The following is a 20820-nucleotide window of genomic DNA, read 5'->3' as shown; positions in this document are numbered from 1 at the left end:
TATTGCCTTTGGTCAAGAGGTAAATATTGGTCAGGAAATTCGTCAGATTATGTCTTGCAAGCAAGAGATTTTGCAGATATCGGAAATGTTGAGCAACGCTTATACAAATGCTGGATGCACTCAGCAAGCCATGGAGGGTAATCAACAGTAGACATCTCAAGCCAAAACCCTTCATCAGGTCTCTGATGTCTTGCAGCCTCTTCCTCCCCAGCAGACGAATCTACAGTCACACACAGTGCAGGATTCCCCTGGCACTGCACACGATTATTAATGTGAACCGTTAAGTCTGAAGTACCACTTGAATCCACAGTCTTTAACTCAGATTGCTACTACTGAGCCAAGACTAAGTAGAATTATCCTCTGCACTTAAGATGGTTCTGAGTTTATTTGATTCTGGGTTGCCACATGACTCATCCCTTTCCTCTTCCTTTCTCTCCTGACTCTGTAGTTGCTCCCCCATATAAGTGAAACTCCCTTTCCCCCATGAAGGAAGGGCCTCACACAACAGACTGCCGCTGATATGATGCGCACAGCCGAATGTTGCATGTATCCTCCAGCGTGTGCGGGGAACAGGGTGGTGGCCCTTTTCTTTACTGGCCGAATGTTCAAATATATTTATCAGGTGTCCACACTATGATATCTTGCTTGGGAGCAAGGCATTGGCTGTACGCTTGTTGCATTTGAAGAACCACATGTTCAGCAGGTATTCCCGCTCACTTCATAGCCTCTGCTTTCCTCGTCAGGGTGCTCAGCTACAGAAGACGCACAGTCTGGTAAAACACAATTACTTTGTGACAACTCCCAGATCCAGGATTAGGTTGATCTCTATTGCTGCTTGTTAAGACACTAATTATAATAACTTGTTAGTTTCATGCAGGCAATGTAGATCAAGGTGCGTAACAGTGGGATAAAGTGTAAACATGAAAATAAAAGACAAAAAGATGTGAGTTAAACAATCAGGTTTTGAGCTGCCGTTTAAAAGTGTCAGTGGAGTCTGCATCCCTTATAGTTTTAGGTACTCAACTCCCATAGTTTAGGAGCGTAGTTCAAAAACGCTGACCAGCCAATTGCCTTTAGAGGGAGATTGTTTGAATTTGAGAGACCGGCAGAAGAAGGTCTGAGAGCTCGAGCAGGATTACGGAATGAAAGCAGTTCTGTGATGTACTCTGGTCCTAGACCACTGAGAGCTTTAAAAACAAGCAAGATTTTCTGAAAGACACAGAGTAGCTAGGCTGGGGTGATATGCTCCCTCATTCTGGTTTTAGTTTAAAGTCCCAGCAGTGGTGTTCTGAATGAGTTGACGTTTGTCAGCGTCAATAGGTTGCTGTGAAAGGCCTGTAAGGAGTACATACCGGTAATCTAGTCTATTCAATATAAAGGCGTAAATTAGTTTTTCAGCGTCATTACATGACAGAAATGGACATACGTTTATAATATTTCTTATGTGTAGAAATGCCACTCTGCTCACTTCCTTTATGTGGGATTCGAAATCCAAATCTGAATCAAGGGTAACAAACCCAGGCTTGTGACCTCTGTTTTCACAACGGGAGTCAAGTTCCCAAGTTTATCTCTTTTGGCTTTCAGGCCAATCAAAAATATTTCAGTTTTATCTTCATTTAGTTTTATGAAATTTTTGCTCATCCATTTTGATTATTACAGCCATACCAAGAGTCAGAGAAGATAGAGTGTTATCATCATCAGGCTCAACCGAGATTTACCATTGTGTGTCATCTGCATAACTGTGGAAATCAAGTTTATGCTCTCTAATGATGACTCCTAAGGGGCGTGTACAGAATAAGGAGAAGAGTAGGGTAATAAGACAGCTTCCCAGAGCAACACTAAAAGGTACATCATATCTCTTAGAAAATTGATCTCCAAGACAGCCAAAGGACAAGGATAAAGTTACTAAAGCAAATATTCTTTATTGACAACAGTATCTGGTGTCTGGGTAGCTGTCAACAGTCAACCAATTATAATGAGTCAGAACTCACTCCACATGGTGTACAGAGAATATAAAGCTTGAGTAAACACTCAGTGAAAGCCACGTGGGTTTTTATTCTTTTAAAACATAGCAAACTCATTAAATCTCTACATAGATTCGATCATTTAGTCAACGTTGTCCAAGGGCCATAAGACATGTGAGGAGAAGTAGGCTATTCAGCCCTTCGAGTCTGCTCTGTCATTCCATCATTGCTAATTTATTATCCCTCTAAACCCCATTCTCCTGCCTTCTCCCCGTAACCTTTGTTGCCCTTACTAATCAAGAACCTATCAACCTTGGTGTTAAATATACACAATTATTTGGTTTCCACAGCTGTATGTGGCAATGAATTCCACAGATCCACTACCCTCTTACTAAACAAATTCCTCCTCATCTCTGTTCTAATAGGATGTTCTTGTATTCTCAGACCATGCACTCTGGTCCTGGACTCCTCCACTATAGAAAGCCACACTGTCTAGTACTTTCAGTATTTGGTTTCAATGAGGTCACTCCTCGTAAATCTGAACTTCAGTAAGTACAGGCCCAGAGCCATCAAACACTCCTCATTTTAACCCTTTCATTCTTGGATGTTACGTTAAAGTTATACAAGACATTGGTAAGGCCTAATTTGGAGTATTGTATGTGGTTCTGGTCACCTACCTACAGGGAAGATACAAATAAATTTGAAAGAAAGCAGAGAAAATTTATAAAGATGTTACTGGGAATTGAGAACCTGAGTAACAGGGAAAGGTTGAATATATTAGGACTTTCTTTTTTTCCTTGGAGCATAGGAGAATGAGTTGAGATTTGAATGAGGTATGTAAAATTATGAGAGGTATAGATAGGGTAAATGCAAGCAGGTTTTTTCCACTGAGGTTGGGTAAGACTAGAACCAGAGGTCATAGGTTAAAGGTGGAAGATGAAATGAGTAAAGGGAATCTTCTTCACTCAGACGGTGGTGAGAGTGTGTAATGAGCTGCCAGAGAAAGAGGTGGATGCGGGTTTGATTTCAACATTGGATAGGTACGTGAACGGGAGGGTCATGGAGGGCTTTGCTCCAAGTGCTGGTTAATGGGACAAGGCAGAATAAGAGTCAGGAACAGACTAGAATGGGCAGAAGGGCCTGTTTCTATGATATTATGACTATGGTCTCTAAAACACCCACCATATGGAATGATATCTTAAATTATAAGTTAATTCTGGACAATTTTCTATTAAACTTTAAAGTTAAACATGGTAGGAACAGTGGCTTTCATGTCATATATTTTCTCTGGTGCTCAGACTTTGAATAAAGTTCTGCTGCTTCTTCTCTGTTTCTTTTGTTGTGGTAATATATACTCCGTGGCCACTTTATTTGGTACCTCCTGTTCTGTAAAAAGAGGCCATCGCGTGTTTGTGATCTTCTGCTGCTGCTGCTGCAGTCCATCCACTTCAAGGTTCGATGTGTTGTACATTCAAAGATGCTCTTCTACACACCACTGTTGTAATGTGTGGTTATTTGAGTTACTGTCACCTGTCTGTCAGCTTGAGCTGTCTGGCCGTTCTCTTCTGACCTCTCTCATCAACGAGGCATTTCCACCCACAGAACTGCTACATATTGGATTTTTTTGTATTTTTCATACCATTCTCCGTAAACTCTAGAGACTGGAGATGTGCAGTTTCTGAGAGACTCAAACCTCCACCTCTGGCACCAACAAACTTTCCACAGACAAAGTCATTCAGATCACATTTCTTCTCCATTCTGATGTTTGGTTTGAACTACAAGTGAACCTCTTGACCCAGTGTGCATGCTTTTATGCATTGAGTTGCTGCCACATGATTGGCTGATTAAATATTTGCTTTAATGAGCAGGTGTAAAGTGGCTACTGAGTGTATTTTCGCTGGCCCCATAACTTTTAATCTGATGTTCCTTCACTCTGCTTCTTTTCTTGCTGAAGTATAGTATTTGTAGTTTATTCTTTGAAACAAAAAGTAATTCCAATGGCAAAACGAAAGATGCCAGAGGGTTTAGGAGTGGATCCCAATTGAATGTATTATTTAAGCACAATAATAATGTCTTGGACTCATTAATTCATGTATAACAACCAAATCAGTAAATTGGAGAATTAGGCACAGAATAGATGTTTCAGATATAATAAACCTGCATAACAATGGTTAACAGAGTAGCCTGATCCCTCTGCTGAGACAGTTAATAATGTTTGAATTTCCATAAGGTTTTATCTGTAATAAAATAGCTTCTATTTTTCTCTACCACTGAGTCCGTTTCATTGGAACAATAATAAGATATTATTTATTATACCACTCAAGTCAGGGTTGCAATAACCCCAAATAAGACCATTTCCCTTTTTAGCTATAATAAGAATTCACAATTAGATTTCAGCATAATATCCTTAGACTAATAGCTAATTAAACTATGAGATGCCAACCTTCACATAAATTTAATTGAAGGATAATATTTTCCCATGGTCTACTATGAGCCTGTTTTGAAAATGTCCGAGATAAACGCCTTGAATCTCTTGTTTATGTTGCAGCATTTGCTTCAGTCTGACAATATGATTTTAAGATGTATTTAGCATTACATACTGTGGCCAGTACTGATAAATTGACTTTGAAATCATTTCATTTGTGTAAAGGTCACTGGTTGATACTAAATAAACTGCAGTATCAGGAAGACGTGTGTGGGTGGGAGGGAGAACAGAGCTTTTTTTCTGCTGTTTTTTTGTGTTCTGCTGAGCATTGTGGTCATGTTACACTGGAGTACGTGGTGACACTGCAGGCTACTCCCAGAATGCCCTCAGGTTTTGCTGGTTCATAGAAATGACGCATTTCCCTCCATATTTCAATCTACACGTGACAAATAATCTTGACTCTCAAAATTCAGGTGTAGAAATTCTTGGTGGCTTCCTCAGAAAGCAGTGAATCCTCTGAAACTGTAAGCTTGGTCCCAGGACCAATTATTGAGATGCTTAATTCGGTGTCCTTTTTAGTGGCCAATTTTCTGACAGTTTTGAAAGAAAAACTAGGTTTTTCTGAGTAAAAACTCAGGTTTTAAAGAAGCCAGTTTGTGTTTCTTGTTGTTTTCTAAGTTTTCGTTTTGTTTTGTCCTTTCATACAGGGATATCTGCAATGTTTTCACACCACTTGGTCTTTGTTGCTGTGGCTTTGCATGGCACAACTCCCGTTATAGACGTATTTTCCCTCAGCTCTGTTGCTGACAGCAGCTGCCTCCTTGGCAGTCTTCAGCACAGTTCATCCCATTAGGTTTTGAATGTGGCATCAGCCACTCTCATTTCCTCTGATGCTATAAAAACATGACACAGGAGCCTTGCTTGCTGGAGAAAATACGATTCTATTGTAAAATATTCAGAGCATGATAATTTAATGGAATACATGATATCATCATTAGTCTTAGCAGTAATCCTATGGAATATATGAAAATATATTCAATGCACTGTATCATAATGAATTTTATTTTTAGAGATGCAGCTTGGTAACAGGCTGCCATCACTTGCAATATTCTGTTAATGTCATGTAAGGATTTTCGATCAAGTTATATGCTGCCTTTACTGTTTAAGCCAAACTGGTAAAACACCAAACTAAGTGTTATCAGTGTAAACTTGAACGGTTAAGTCTGAAATTGTTCAATAACATATTTTGACTATGCCGCATTATTCAACCCAACCCCAAAATCTGTGTTTCTCTCTAAAAGACATCAACAATTAACACAAATGCACAAACCATTGCATTAATCTTTTTCTTTTCACGCCACTGGAACTAAACTGATAAAGAGACAAGAATCATCATACAATTACTAGAGAAGAGCAGAGCCTTATACTGTTTTGGTCTTGACTGTTAAACAATTTTGAGAGAAGGACATTTGTGTTAGACTACACTCAGTTAGCAGTTTACTAGTTACACCTATACATCTGCTTGTTAATGCAAATATTTAATCAGCCAATCATGTGGCAGCATCTCAATGCATAAAGGCATACAGACATGGTCAAGAGGTTCAGTTGTTATCCAGACGAAACATCAGAATGGGAAAGAAATCTAAGTGGCTTTGACTGTGGACTGATTGTTGGTGCCAGATGGGGTAGTTTGAGTATCTCAGAAAACTATTGATCTCCTGGGATTTTCAGACACAACAGTCTCTAGAGTTTACAGAGAATGGTGTGAAAGACAAAAAACATCCAGTGAGCGGCAGTTCTGAGGGTGAAAATGCGTTGTTAATGAGAGAGATTAGAGGAGAATGGCCAGACTGGTTCAAGTTGACAAGAGATAACAGTAGCTCACATAACTGTGCGCTTACAACAGTGCTGTGTAGGAGAACATCTCTGAATGCACAACACGTTGAACTTTGAAGTGGATGGGCTACAGCAGCAGAAGATCATGAATGTACACCCCATTGCCACTTTATTAGGTACCAAATAAAGTGTTTCTGCTGCTACTGTGACATTGCAATCAGAAATGTATTATTGTCACATGCAGCGAGATACAGGGAATAGCTTGTCTTGCATGTTGTTCACACAGATGAAATCAGTCCATAGTGCACTGAGGACATTAAGTATAACAGCTACAGATAAAGTGGAGTGTCGTGCAAGATCATTACAAGGTGGACTGTGAGGACAAGAGCCTATCTATTGTAGTCGCGATCCATCAATTGTCTTGGAACAGCAGAATAGAAGCTGTCCTTGAACCTGATGGACCATCCTTTCAGACTTTTATATCTTCTGCCAATGAGAGAAGGGAGAAAAAAGAATGTCTGGAATGTGTGGGGCCTTTAATTATGCTGGCTGTTTTACTGAAGCAGAGAAGTGCAGATGGAGACTGTGTGGGTTTCGGTAACGTGCCCAGCTGTGTCTGAAACAGTGTCACATGCAGATCAGTTTCTGTACCAAGCCATGATGTATCTGGATAGGATGCTTTCTATGGTGCATCAATAAAAACTAGTGAGGCTCAATGGGAACATGCCAAACTTCTTTAGCCTTCTAAGGGAGCAGGTGAAAGTAACAGTATGGAAACATTTAGACCTCAGCTTGCAATATATCTTGTGTACCTAAATTTTAGCCTTTTACAAATGCAACATTTCTGAAGAGCTACCCTGGGCCCGACATTTTGCTGCAATTACAAAGAAGGCACGACAGTGGTTATGTTCCATCAGGAGTTTGAGGAGGCTTGGTATGTCGCCAAAGACTCTCACAAATTCCTGCAGACGTACCGTGCTGAACATTCTGACTGGCTGCACCACCATCTGGTACGGAGAGGGCCACTGCATAAGATCAGAAAAAGCTGCAGAAAGTTGCAGACTCTGCCAGTTCCATCACGGACACTCGCCTCCCCAGCACTGCGGACATTTTCAAAAGGTGATGCCTCAAAAGGGTGGCATCCATCATTAAGGATCTCCATCACTCGGGACATGCCCTCATCAGAGAGGAGGTACAGGAGCCTGAAGACACACTCTCAATGTTTGTAGGGACAGCTTCTTCCCCTCCGCCATCAGATTTCTGAATGGGCGGTGAACATTACCTTACTTTTTTTCTTCATTTGATTTTTTTTTATATATCTTGCTTATTGTAATTTATATTTTTTTATTATGTATTGCGAAGTACTGCTGTCACAATACAACACATTTCACAACATATGCCAGTGACAGTGAGCCTGATTCTGATTCTGACATTCATCATCTGTGAACGATGTTACCTTCAGGTACTGTTGTGTGACTTCATTCTGCATTATGCCGGATCTCACTGACTGTTGCCAGGAGCTCTAATTGGAACTGCTGGCATTCAGCTGTTGAAGGTGGAGTTAAACTGCAGACGTCTAGGCGAGCACCAGTGACGGTGAACATTCAGAACTTACAGACCAAAATCACTGCATGTGTACTGCGTTTGGATTCCTTGTGGGATCTAGTGGTAGAACCCTCACTTGTGCCATGGCCCCCCATAACCGTCCCACTCATCCATGTACATTGCAATTGAACCTGCATCTACCACTTCCACTGGCAGCTCACACTACCCTCTGAGTGAGGAAGTTCTCCCTCATACGAGGAAATCTGCAGATGCTGGAAATTCAAACAACACACACAAAATGCTGGTGGAACGCAGCAGGCCAGGCAGCATCTATAGGGAGAAGTGCTGTCGACGTTTCGGGCCGAGACCCTTCATCAGGACTAACTTTTCAGTCCTGAGATTCATTTTCTTTTGGGCATTCATAGTAGATACAAAGAAATGCAATAGAGGCAAAAAAGGTTGCACATAAACAAAAATGGAGAAACAACCAATGTGTTGAAGAAGACAAACTGTGCAATTGCAAGAAAAAAACCCCATAAATAAATAGATGAAAAAAGAAAAAAGAAGAGAGCATGAGTGTAGAATGTGAGTCCGTAGTATTGAGGTGAGTGAGGTTATCTGCGTTAGTTCAGGCACCTGATGTTTAAAGGGTAATAACTGTTCCTGCACCTGGTGGTGTGGGACCTAAAGTCCCTGTACCTCCTGCCTGATGGTAGTAGTGAGAAGAGAACATGTCCTGGATAGTGGGGGTGCTTGATAATGGATGCTGCTTTCTTGCAGCAGCGCACCTTGTTCATGTGCTCAGTGACGGGGAGGGCTTTTCCTGTGATGGACTGGGCTGTATTCACTTTTTGAAGGTGTTTCCATTCATGGGCATTGGTGTTTCCATACCTGGTCCTGATGCAACCAGTTAGGCTATTCTCCACTGTACATCTGTAGAAGTCTATCAGAGTTTTAGATGACATGCCAAATCTGCGCTACTACCTAAGGAAGTAGAGGCGCAGCTGTGCCTTCTTTGCAATGGCACTTACATACTGGTCCCAGGACAGATCCGGCTGAAATGAAAATGCCGAGGATGTAGGGTTTCAGCCTGAAATGTGGATAAATCCCCCATCCCACAGATGATACACAACCCATTGGCACCCAGAGGAATCCCATCTGGTCACAAGGAGAATGTATAAAGTTATTTCAGACAGCAGTGGGGAATAGACCCAACTTGCTAGCACTGTAATAGCATTATACCAGCCAGTAGGCTACCGTGTCCGGTTCTGAACCGGAACAAGTGGGAAATATGGCCATGAGCTAAGTTTTCCAAGTGGCAGAAAATGCACGTGCCCCTGGCAGATCCTCCCTGATCGTCTCCAAAGGCTCAGCCTTCTAATGCTTGTGAGCTAGGGAAAACGGTAACCTGTAGAAATTGAAAATGCTGAATATGTTTACCACGTATGTTCTGAGGTCTAGCTCTGGAAAATATCTGCAGAAATTCTAATGACTTACTACAAGTGGATGGTCCATTTCCTACTCCAGACGTGGTGGGGCACTTTCAGTGGGGTTATTTGAAGAGAAAATTGATGAATTTTTGAAAGATTAGGGAATAAAATGCTATGGAGATCTGACACCGAGGAGAACAAAAGAGGCCTGGGGCAGCTGAGCTATGATCACGTTGAATGGTAAGGCTGCTTAAGAGGACAGGTGCTGACTCCAGCTTCTATTTCCTTCTGGTCTTTTGATGGAGCTCATGGCTATATTTTCCATATTGCCATGTTAATCATAGTCATCTGAAGACATTGTTGGCATTGCTCCAGAGCCAATTATTTACCTTTTTAAAACTGCCCACAAAGCTTCGTCCCAAGAGAAATAAAAACAATGAAAGGACAGTAATGGTGCAGCAAATTAAGATATTTAAATAAAGAGTTTACAAATTCAGTAAGAAATAATTGCTTATATCTACCCAGGAAATACAGTTCTATAAACTTCCCTGATGGATTTGGTATTGCTTCATAGGTTAAAAATCACAATGGAAGTAAAATTACAGCTCTGCAGGTCAGGCGGCAGAGATGGAGAGGAATAAAGAGCTGGCATTTTGGGCCAAGACCCTTCATCAGTCCTGAGTCCAGTCTCGGCCTGAAACTCCAGCTCTTTGTTCCTTTCCACAGATGCTCCCTGGCCTGCTAAGTTTCTCCAGCATTTTGTGTGTGTTCGTCTGGATTTCCTGTATCTTCAGAATATCTTGAGTTGAAAATTACAACTTACATCTACAATGATAATTTGGTTGCTTGCTTATTTCAATAATGATGAAATCACAGGCCAGGTTTGCATTAAAGAGCAGGTGTACAGGTGAACCTAATAAAGTGGCCACTGAGTGTATGTTCATGCTAATGGAGTTTGCAGAAATAAATATAATATTGAAAAACATACTTAAAACTATGGAATTAATTTGAATTTTAGTGCATTAAAGCATTCAGGAACATACTGGAAATGTGTTTCTGTGCCTGAAGCATTGATTTATGTATGTTACTCGGCAGTAATGATTGCCATTTCATGCTGTGAAGTAAATAATTGTGAAGCTGTTTCCATCTATTTGGACATGAACCATTACCATAATAGTACAGAACAAGGAAAAACTTTTCATGACAATATTTTTTAGCAAAGAAGTTGAGTTTCTCGGTAATACTACCTTATTATGATTTGTCCTTATTATGTATTTACATATTAAATTATGTATTATATTTATTATTATTTATTATGTGTTTACCTTATAATGAAATGACAGTGCAATTGCAGATGGTAATGGTAATTGGTTTATTATTGTCACAAGTATCCGGGTACAGTTTTACAAACCATCCATATGGATCGTTTCACCCCATCAGTGTCCAGGAAGGGAAAAAGCAAGGAGAGAATACAGAATAGAGTGTTACAGTTAGAGAGAAAGTGCAATTCAGGCAGACAATGAAGTTGCAGGGTGGCATGGTAGCGTCGCGGCTAGCGCAGCGCTTTACAGCACAAGCGAACACCAATCAGGTTCCATTCCTGCCGCTGTCTGAAAGCAGTTTGTAGGTTCTCCTCGTGACAACATGGGCTTCATCCAAGTGCTCTGGTTTCCTCCCAAATTCCAAAGACATATGAGTTAGAATTAGTAAGTTGTTCACATGCCATTTTGGCACCGGAAGTGTGGGAACACTCAGTCTGCATCGATTGTTGACAAAATTGATATATTTCACTGTTTGTTTCGATGTACTTGTGACAGAAGCAAATTAAGTTGAAAGCTAATCTTCAGGTAACCAAGAGTTACAGTGCCTGTAAAAAGTATTCACCTCCTTAGAAGTTTTCATGTTTTATTGTTTTACAACATTGAGTCACAGTGGATTTAATCTGGCCTTTCATGTCAAACTGAAAACAGATCTCTACAAAGTGACCTAACTTGATTACAAAAATAAAACACAAAAATAATTGATTGTGTAAGTTTTCACCCCGTTATATGACACACCAAATCGTCAGTGGTTCAGTCAATTGGTTTTAGAAGTCACATCATTAGTTAAATGGAGATCACCATGTACAGTCAAGGTATTTCAATTGATTATAGTAAAAATACGCCTGTATCTGGAAGATCCATCTGCTGGTGAGTCAATATCCTGGCAAAAACTACACCATGAAGACAAAAGAACACTCCAAGCAACTACGCAAAAAAGGTTATTGAGAAGCACAAGTCAGGACATGGATACAAGAATACTTATGCAATCAGTTATTTTGTGTTTTACATTTGTAATTAATTTAGATCATTTTGTAGAGGTCTGTTTTCACTTTGACAGAAAAGCGTCTTTTGATCGGTGTCAAAAAAGCCAAATTAAATCCACTGTGATTCAATGTTGTAAAACAATAAAACAAGAAAACTTCCTAGGGGGATGAACACTTTTTATAGGCACTGTACTTGTGCAATATTCACACCAGTTTTGAAAAGCAAATGGGGCCTCTGGGGCATTCTCTGTGGAGCGGAGGATCACAGAGGGAGTTGGAGATGGTTCCTTGTGGAGTTTACGTGCCAGTTTAAAAAGCCTGCAGGGCCTATCAGAACCTGTCTGTGGAGTAGGAGATTGCTTGGGTTAATAGTAATTTAGCAAGGGCCAATAAAAAGAAGTGAGGTTTAAGTGGAGCAGTCATTGTAGGAGTGGGCCAGTGTTAGACTGGTCAGGCTTTGATGCAACATGCTTGGGCGAGAACAGGTGCAGGCTGGAACTTAAACTTGAGAAGTTAGAAGCATAACAAATGTATCATAGTTCAGGCTGTAGAATGCTCCTCCTGTTAGATGTGGGATTTCATGGTACCTAATGGTCTCCCTGATGACTATATCTGCAGGAAGAACCTGAAACTCCAGCTCCTGACTGACAGGGTCAAAGAACTGGAGCTGGATGTATTCAGAACCATCTGGGGGGGGGGGGGCTGAAGGTTTCATAGGTGAGACTTCTGCTGAGGTTGTTGTATCTAGAGTTCAGGCTTCATCCCAAAGATGAAGAAGTATTCTTAAAGGAGGATAAGACAACGTTGGCTGAGAGGGGAGGTCAAAGACAGCATAAAAGCGAAAGGGAGGGCATGTAATATAGTAAAAATTAGCAGGAAGCTAGATTATAGAAGGAACAAGATGAAATATGAAGGTAAGCTAGCCAATAATATCAAAGAGCATACCAAAAGTTTTTTTTTCAAATATACTGTATAAAGAGTGAAAGTGAGTCAAGAGTGGATATCAGACCACTACAAACTGATGCTGGAGAAGGTACTAATGGAGGATCAATTAATGACTGAAAAACTTAAGTCTTCACTTAAGTCTTCATCAGTCTTCACTGTGGAAGACTCTGGCAGCATGCCAGAAATTCAAGCGTGTCAGGGGGCAGAAGTGAGTTCAGTTGCTATTACTAAGGAGCAGGTGGTACTTAGGAAGGTGAAAGATCTAAAGGTGTAGTTAAGTCACCTTGACCAGATGGACTACACACCAGGTTTCTGAACAAAAGATAGCTGAAGAGACTGTGGAGCCATTAGAATCACTATATTCTGGAATGGTTCTGAAGGTCTGGAAAATTGCAAATATCACCCCACTCTTTAGGAAGAGAGGGAGGCAGAAGAAAGGAAATTATAGGCCAGTTAATCTGAGTTCAATAGTTGGGAAGATGTTGGAGTCCATTATTAAGGATGAAGTTTCGGGGTACTTGGAGGGACATGATAAAATAGGCCAAAGTCAGCCTGGCTTCCTTAAGGGGAAATCTTGCCTGGCACATCTGTTGGAATTCTTTGAGAAAATAACAGGCAGAATAGACAAAGGAGAGTCAGTGGATGTTGTTTACTTGGATTTTAAGATGGCCTTTGACAAGGTGCTGCACATGAGGTTGCTTAACAAGATAAGAGCCCATGTATTACAGGAAAAGTTACCAGCATGGATAGAAGATTGGCTGATTGGCAGGAGGCAGAGTCGGAATAAAGGGTGCCTATTATGACTGGCTGCCTGTGACTAGTATTCCACAGGAATCAGTATTGGGACTGCTTCTTTTGACATTATTATTCTAGTCCTTTCAAAATGAATGGTAACATTGCATTTGCCATCTTTACCAGCAACTCAACCTGTAAGTTTGGACGTCTAATTTCTCACTTTCTTCCACGTTTAGAAAATAGTCTTTGCCTATATTCCTTCTGCCAAAGTGCATGACCGTACACTTCCCAATGCTGTATTCCCTCTGCCACTTCTTTGCCCATTCTTCTAATCTAAGTCCTTCTGACGACTCCCTGCTTCCTTAACACTACCTGCCACTTCACCTATCCTCATATCTTCCATAAAGCCATCAATTCCATCATGCAAGTCATTGACGTGTAGCATGAAAAGAAGTGGTGCCAATATTGACCCTGTCAGAATTGTTGTGGGGAGGGGAGGGAACAGTGAGGAGGGAGCACCATGCCATACAGAAGCAATGAGGTGAGATGGATGGGTGGGGAGGAAGGAGCACTGTGTGACGGAGGGGGTAATGAAGAAGCAGCACTATGTTGGGGACAGGGTAGTGAAGGGGGAGCGCTGTGTTGCGTACAACTTTGAACTTTGAACTTGCCAAGGTCCAACATTCCTGTCCACTTGGCCTAGTCCCAGTCCCATGTTCCCATTTGCACACCTGGTTCAGTTTCCCATGATTCCTTGAAACTTATGGGTTCACGGAAATGTAACCGTGTAACATCTTATAAGAAGATTTAGGAGAAAGATTAGCTTTATTGGCCACATGCATGTTGAAATATCGAAACCGATTGAAATGCATCATTTGCATCGAGGGTACGCTGGGGGCAGCCCACTGGTGTCGCCATATTTTGGGCACCAACATAGCATGTCCACAGCTTACTAACCATACCTCATACAGCTTTGAAATGTGAGAGGAGACCAGTGGACCAGGGGAACATCCACAGGGCCACAGGGAGAACTTATAAACTCCTTCAGGCAAAGCCAGGAATTGAACCCCAATCTTACAGATGGTGCTGTAAAGTGTTAAGCTAACTTCTATACCACGTTGCTGGACCAACAAGTGAATGAAGTGTGTATTGGAGTAGTAACTAAGTAACATTAAAAAAACTGTTATTCCAGCACCACCAAGGTCCTGGGTAAACCCAAATGAAGGGTTTTAACTTGAAATGTCAATTGTTCAATTCCCTCCATAGGCATAGATCAAATGGACAGCAGAGACTTTTTTTCCCATGTTTGAAAAGCTAATAGGAGGGGGTATAATTTTAAGGGAAGTATAGGCAAGATGTGCATTTTTTATTTTACAGAGAGCGGTGTGTGTGAAACGCCTTGCCAGAGGTGGTGATAGAGGCAGATACACTGGGGACATGTAACAGACTCTTGTGAAGGCACATGGACAGTATAAAAACAGAGAGCTATGTAGGAGGTAAGGTCAGATGGATCTTGGACTGGGTTAAAGGTCTGGCGCAATGTCATGGGCTGAAGAGGCTACATGCGCTGAAGTGTTCTATGTTCTATATTCTAAATTGTCACATGAGCAAGACACAGAATACATGGAGAGAGGAAAGCAGTGTGCTTGATTTTAGATTGCCGGTGGGAGCAACTGGCAGACTGTTGTACAGGGAGAGGTGTTGAACAAGAATGCAGTAACAATGGTAGAAGCAACAGCAGAAGAAGGAGGATACTTGTGCAGGATTATGCACTTCGTCACCAAAGATTATTCTGATTAAAGTCCACAAAGACATGCTATGTCCTATGCTCTAAGCTGCCTGACCTGTTGAGTTACTCCAATACTTTGTGTATTCCACCCAAGTTCTTACCATGCCAGATTAACAGAGTGGTACTGGTTTCAGATTTGCAGGAGTGTCCATTAGTCCCCCATGCTGGGGAGATTTAGAGCTTTGTCTTTGGATAAGTTGGGGCCAAAGGTGGGAAAGAAAGAAGGTATTTGTTGGACTAGGAAGAAGATTCCTGATTTACGTCACTCACAAGAGTGCTGCTAAGGCATTTAAAAAAAAAATTCTGTAAAGCTGTTTGTGCATTCCTTCAGTTTCCCAAAACCTAAAAACCTTAGTCAAACATAAACAGTAATTGATGATTTAAACATTTGGTTGACAACTTCATTATAATATTTAATTGAAGAGAAGAATTTTGCAGCCTCTTCCCAGGGCTCACACTTCAAGTGAGTGAGTAAAGATGGGTTTAAGAATTTTTAAAATTTTTGGACCATAAGACATAGGAGCAGAATTAGGTGATTTGGCCATCAAGTCTGCTCTACCATGCCATCATGGTAGATTTATTCTTCCTCTCAAATCCATTCTTCTACTTTCTCCCTGTAACCTCTGATGCCTTTATCATTTGAGAACCTGTCAACCTATACTTTAAATATATCTAATGACTTGGCCTCTACAGCTGTCTGTGGCAATGTATTTCACAGGTTCATCACCTTCTGGCTAAATAAATTCCTCATCTAGAGGGGCATCCTTCTATCCTGAGGCTGTGCCCTTTGGTCTTAGCCCTTCCCATTACTGAAAACACCTCCACATCCACTCTGCAGGTTCCCCTCATACAGGCTGAGGGGCATCAAAAGCTCCTCATATGTTAACACTTCCAATCCCAGGATCATTCTCTTGAACCTCCCCTGGGCCTTGTCCGATGCCAGCATTTCCTTTATTAGATATAGGGCCCCGAACTATTCACAATTCTTCAAATGTGGTCTGACCATTGGCATTATATCCTTGCTTTTATATTCTAGTGCTTTTGAAATGAATGTTAACCTTGCATTTGCCTTCCTGCTACTGACTCATCCTACTAATTAACCCTTAGGTAATTCTGCACGAGGACTCCCGAGTTCCTTTGCACCTCTGATTTTTGAATTCTCTCTCTGTTTAGAGAACAGTCTTTGCCTTTAATCTTTCTATCATAATGTATGACCATACCCTTCCCTTCGCCATATTCCATCTGCCACTTCTTTACTAGTTTTCCTAATCTGTCTTGAGTCCTACAAATTTCCTGCTTCTTCACCACCTTTTTTTTAGTGTTATCTGCAATCTTGTCTTCAAATCACCCATTCCATCATCCATTTCATTAACATATAATGTGAAAGTAGTAGATCCAACAATGACTCCTGTGGAATGCCACTAGTTGGTGGCAGCCAACCCGTAAAGGCCCACTTTATTCCTACTCTTTGCCTTCTGCCTGTCAGCCTTTCCATGCTGGTACCTGTCCTGTAATATGATGGGCTCTGATTTGTTCATAGACTCATGTGGCACCTTGGCAAAAGCCTTCTAAAAATCTGAGCGAACAAAGTTCAAAGTAAACATATTATCAATGTGTGTGTGTGTGTGTGTGTGTGTGTGTGTGTGTGTATAATATGCCACCATATAAAACCCTGAGGTTCATTTTCTTGTGGGCATACTCAAAGAATCCATAGTAGAATCAATGAAAGACAGCACCAACTTGGGCATTTAACCACTGTGCAAAAGATAACAAACCGTACAAATACAAAAAGAAAGAAACAATAGTAATTAATAAATAAGCGATAAATATTGAGAACATGAGATGAAAAGTTCTTGAAAATGAGTCCATTGGTCTTGGGAACTTTCCAATGATGGGGCAAATGAAGTTGAGTAAAATTATCCCCCTGGGTTCAGGAGCTTGATGGTCGAGGGGTAGTAACTGCTCCTGAATCTGGTGGTGTGAGTCCTTCTTCCTGATGGTAGCAGCGAGAAGAGAGCATGGCCTGGGTGGTGGGGATATCTGATGATAGATGCTGCTTTCCTGCTTCGTGTAGATTGCTCAATGGTGGGAAGGCATCCACTGACTATCCTTTGTCTATTCTGTTTGTAACTTCATTAAAGAAATCTAACAGATTTGTCAGGTAAAATTTCCCCTTAACATCCTAACTAAGCTCAAACCCCATCTGATAGCTTTGTAGTTAAAATTGCCACGATCGTCCTTCTTTTGCCATTGTTGCCAAGTGATAATGCGATCCTTGGATTATATTGCAGTAGCCGTAGACTTGGATGCGCTTAATAAGTGAGGAGCAGAAGTCACCAGGCAAAGCTGTGATCTCCTGCTGCTGTTTTGTACCGAGGAGGGCACTCTGACTGGTGACATCACCATCTGGTATGGAGGGGACACTGTGGAGCATCGGTAAAAGCTGCAGGGATTTCTAAACTCAGCCTGCTCCCATCATTGGCACAAGCCTCTCCACCAACCAGGACATCTTTAAAAGGCAATTCCTTTAGAAAGCAGCATTCATCATAGGATCCTCACTGTCCAGGGTATGCCTCCTCTCATCACCAGCATCAGGGAGGAGGTACAGGAGCCTAAAGAAACACACTCAGCATATTAGGAATAACTTCTTCCCCTCTGCCATCAGATTTCTGAATGGATCATGAACACTACCTCATCTTTTTCAGTATTCTTTTCAAAATATGTGTCTTATTGTAATTTATAGTAATTTTTTTAAGTATGACACTGTACAGGTGATGCAAAATAGCAGATTTCACGGCATACTGTATGTCAGTGCTAATCAATCTGATTCTGCTTTCGGTGTCACTAATTGCCGGGGTGAAGGCCCTTGTGTGGTGCAGTAGCAATCTCAGTGTGATAATGTTCACAGGGATTAATCTAGACAGGGCTGTTTTAAACTTGCCTCTTTTGCCAATTATCGAGGAAGTTCAGATCCAGTTAACATGGGTCACACAGCTGTGTATGAATGGTTATGTGTCAAAGTCATTTGAAATCACAATAAGACTAGACTGAGCGGCCTGTGGTATCCCAGACAAAAGGACGAATGCATGGCACTTATTTCAACTCTGTCTCCCATTATCCTGTCTGAGAATAGCTGGGATAAAAAGAAGATTGACCATTCTAAAATATTACATTGTAAGAGGTTTTGCTGAGGAAGGAAGGGGCATGTTTTGACTTCTGAATTACACATCTTGGTGTAATCCATTAATCTCACATGCTCACAACCTCAGAGGTGCCACACTCGCTGATCTTCCAGACTATCAGATGCTGTTTAATTTATAACCCAATACAATTTTAATTTTAATTTTAATTAACATTTCAGTGAATCTAACATGTTTCTAAGGAGTGCAGCCAATGGAACCAGATGAGTTCAAAGGGAGCACAGTTATGGTCCCCTGGCAGTTAGTCTGGGTGTGCCAGACCCAAGCCTCAGCAAATGGTCGGAGAGCACAGGAACAGAGGCGTGCCTTCAGCATTCGGCAGAACAACACATGCAACAAGTCCCCTTCCTCGCTCTCACCCACCCACTCACACACACGCACACAGGCAGACAGGCCTCCAACCCCACGACAGGCTGTCTGTAGGCCTCCATCCTCCGGTGCGCTTGTAAACTCACAGACACTGGGCCTCCAACTTCCCCAGTACACTTGCCACTGTTCTCATCTCCTCAACTCAGCCCTCCCTTGTGTCCACTAATCACCTTCCAGCCTCTGTCACTATTTCCACTCTTACCTCCTCCATCTGCTTATCCTGCTCCTCACCTGGATCTTGTGACCCCTCCCCCCCCAATTCTTAATACTGGCTCCCTTCCCCTCCCTCCTTTTACCTGCATATCATCTTCCTCTGGTGCCCCTCCTCTTCCCCTTCAGGGCAGTATATGGTAGCATATACGTACTTTGATAATAAATTTACCTTGAACATAAGGCATAGGACCACAGAAGATATCAAAGCATAATGGCCCGTCAAGCCTGCTCCACTATTGCATCATGGCTGATTTATTATCTCTCTCAAACCCATTATCTCTGTAACCTGATGCCCTTACTAATTTAGAACCTGTCAGCCTCAACTTTAACTATACCTACTGACTCAGACTCAACAGTCAACTGCGGCAATGAATTCCCCAGGTTCACCAGCATCTAGCTAAAAAATTACCTCCACGTCTCTGTTCTAAAGAGACATCATTCTATTCTGAGGTGGCGCCCTCATGTCCTAGACTCTGCTTCTGCAGGAAACATCCTCTCCATGTTCACTCTGTGGGAGCCTTTTACTATTTGTTAAGTTTCATCAAGAACCCGCCCCTCATTCTTCTAAACTCCAGCAAGTACAGGTCCCGAGCCATCAAAAGCAACTCATACATTAACCTTTTTATTCCCAAGATCATTCTCGTGAACTTCCTCTGGACCTTCGAATGCCAACATATCCTTTCTTAGATAAAGGGCCAAAAACTGCTTCCAAATTAGGCAAGTGCAGTCTGACCAATGCCTCAGGAAGCTTTATACATGATTCATTGAACCAAAGTTAATCCTCTGGCTTTCTGCATGGTTATAATTGAGGAAATATTTGGAGATGAGATTGTAGAATGTGATAGATTACCATTCTGTCAAATTTGATAAAATGCTCTCAGAGTTTTAAGCTCTTTGAACTTTTCTGAATACATCATCCTGGGACAGTGTTAGTAATAAACAACAAAATTTAAGTTGTCTCCCATATGTCAGATGGTGGCTGTGGAGAGGAATGGGGATTGGCGGCTAAAGTATTACGTATTGGAAACTCTGCGGATTTAGCTGATTAAATTCCATCAGCATGTTCTTCAGAGATCATCCCAGGCACTGCTAACCTCTGCTTAAGTTGTGTCCATGGGGACAGAGAGTACATTCTGTATCAAACAAACATAAAGTCTACCAATGTGGATTTTGCTGTACCTTGGTGATATGTTTTCACTTGGCTGAGCAAATAAAGCTACTTCTTGGAAGATTAAGCCAAAATATTGCAGTGATTTTAATCCTTTTTACATAGGTTAAGAAGACAGCAGACAAGCTCACTGTTTGGGATAAAGCGAAGCTCGGTGTATAGCCCTGATGACTCTGCAGAAGCAATTAGTGAGGAAGATGAACTGGAACTCGAAGTGAAATAAGATGACAGTTCGAGTGTAACCTCTGTGAAAGCCGGAAAACTGGTAAAAGATCGAAAATAAATAGCTCCTCTCCAGGGTCAAATATCACACAAACAACATCTGTCAAGGGAGGGAAAAAAATGAAATGGCAAGACATTTGGGATGAATTAAATCAAAGCTCTTAGATCCTTTAGAGATTTACTCTTCAGCAGAATGAAATAATAATTGTTCAAAACATTGAATGCTAATAAAAAAAGCTGTATACATCACTGGTGTATGAAATATGGCAATATATTTTGAATTATAAAATCATGTACTTTTGTATTCATAGATACTAGAGTTGTACAGTTACCTTGATGCTGAATAACATGTAAATTCTAATGTCAGAGAACCAAAGCGATATATTTGGGCTTCTGCTCAACAGAAATAATCAGAGTTACAATTTGCAATTTAAGAGAAAAATGTGTTTATTTTTGTTCCTGCTAGTTTGTTATTGGGAGCAAATATTTTTCAAGGGAGGGAGTATAAAATATTAGGGGTGGGAAGTGAAACGTGATCGGAGGCTGATGCAAGGTCATGCTCAGGGAAAAAAAATAAACGGTATGTTTCCAAGTCAGGTTGTTGCTGAGTTCCCTTCAGTGCCAGGCTTTGTATCTGACCATGACTAAAATGTTCTCTGTGAGGTATCATGCAT

At 41.3% G+C, this 20820-nt stretch overlaps 1 protein-coding gene across 3 annotated transcripts in view; it reads left to right on the top strand.

Annotated features, from left to right (window-relative positions):
- The window catches only part of LOC132395248 (coiled-coil domain-containing protein 102A-like), a 464661-nt gene that overhangs the window by 377161 nt on the left and 66680 nt on the right, over nt 1–20820 (top strand). The window contains exon 9 of one of the 3 annotated variants that reach the window (XM_059971567.1): nt 20030–20572. The exons of the other annotated variants lie outside the window; for them this stretch is intronic. Coding sequence (XP_059827550.1) covers nt 20030–20147 — 118 coding nt within the window. The 3' untranslated portion in view covers nt 20148–20572. Of the gene's footprint in view, nt 1–20029; nt 20573–20820 lie in introns of those variants that run through there. 3 annotated transcript variants of the gene reach the window in all.

The sequence above is a fragment of the Hypanus sabinus genome, chromosome 1 (assembly GCF_030144855.1).
Source record: "Hypanus sabinus isolate sHypSab1 chromosome 1, sHypSab1.hap1, whole genome shotgun sequence".
NCBI lineage: Eukaryota > Metazoa > Chordata > Chondrichthyes > Myliobatiformes > Dasyatidae > Hypanus > Hypanus sabinus.
This window is presented reverse-complemented; position numbering and strand designations above follow the sequence as displayed.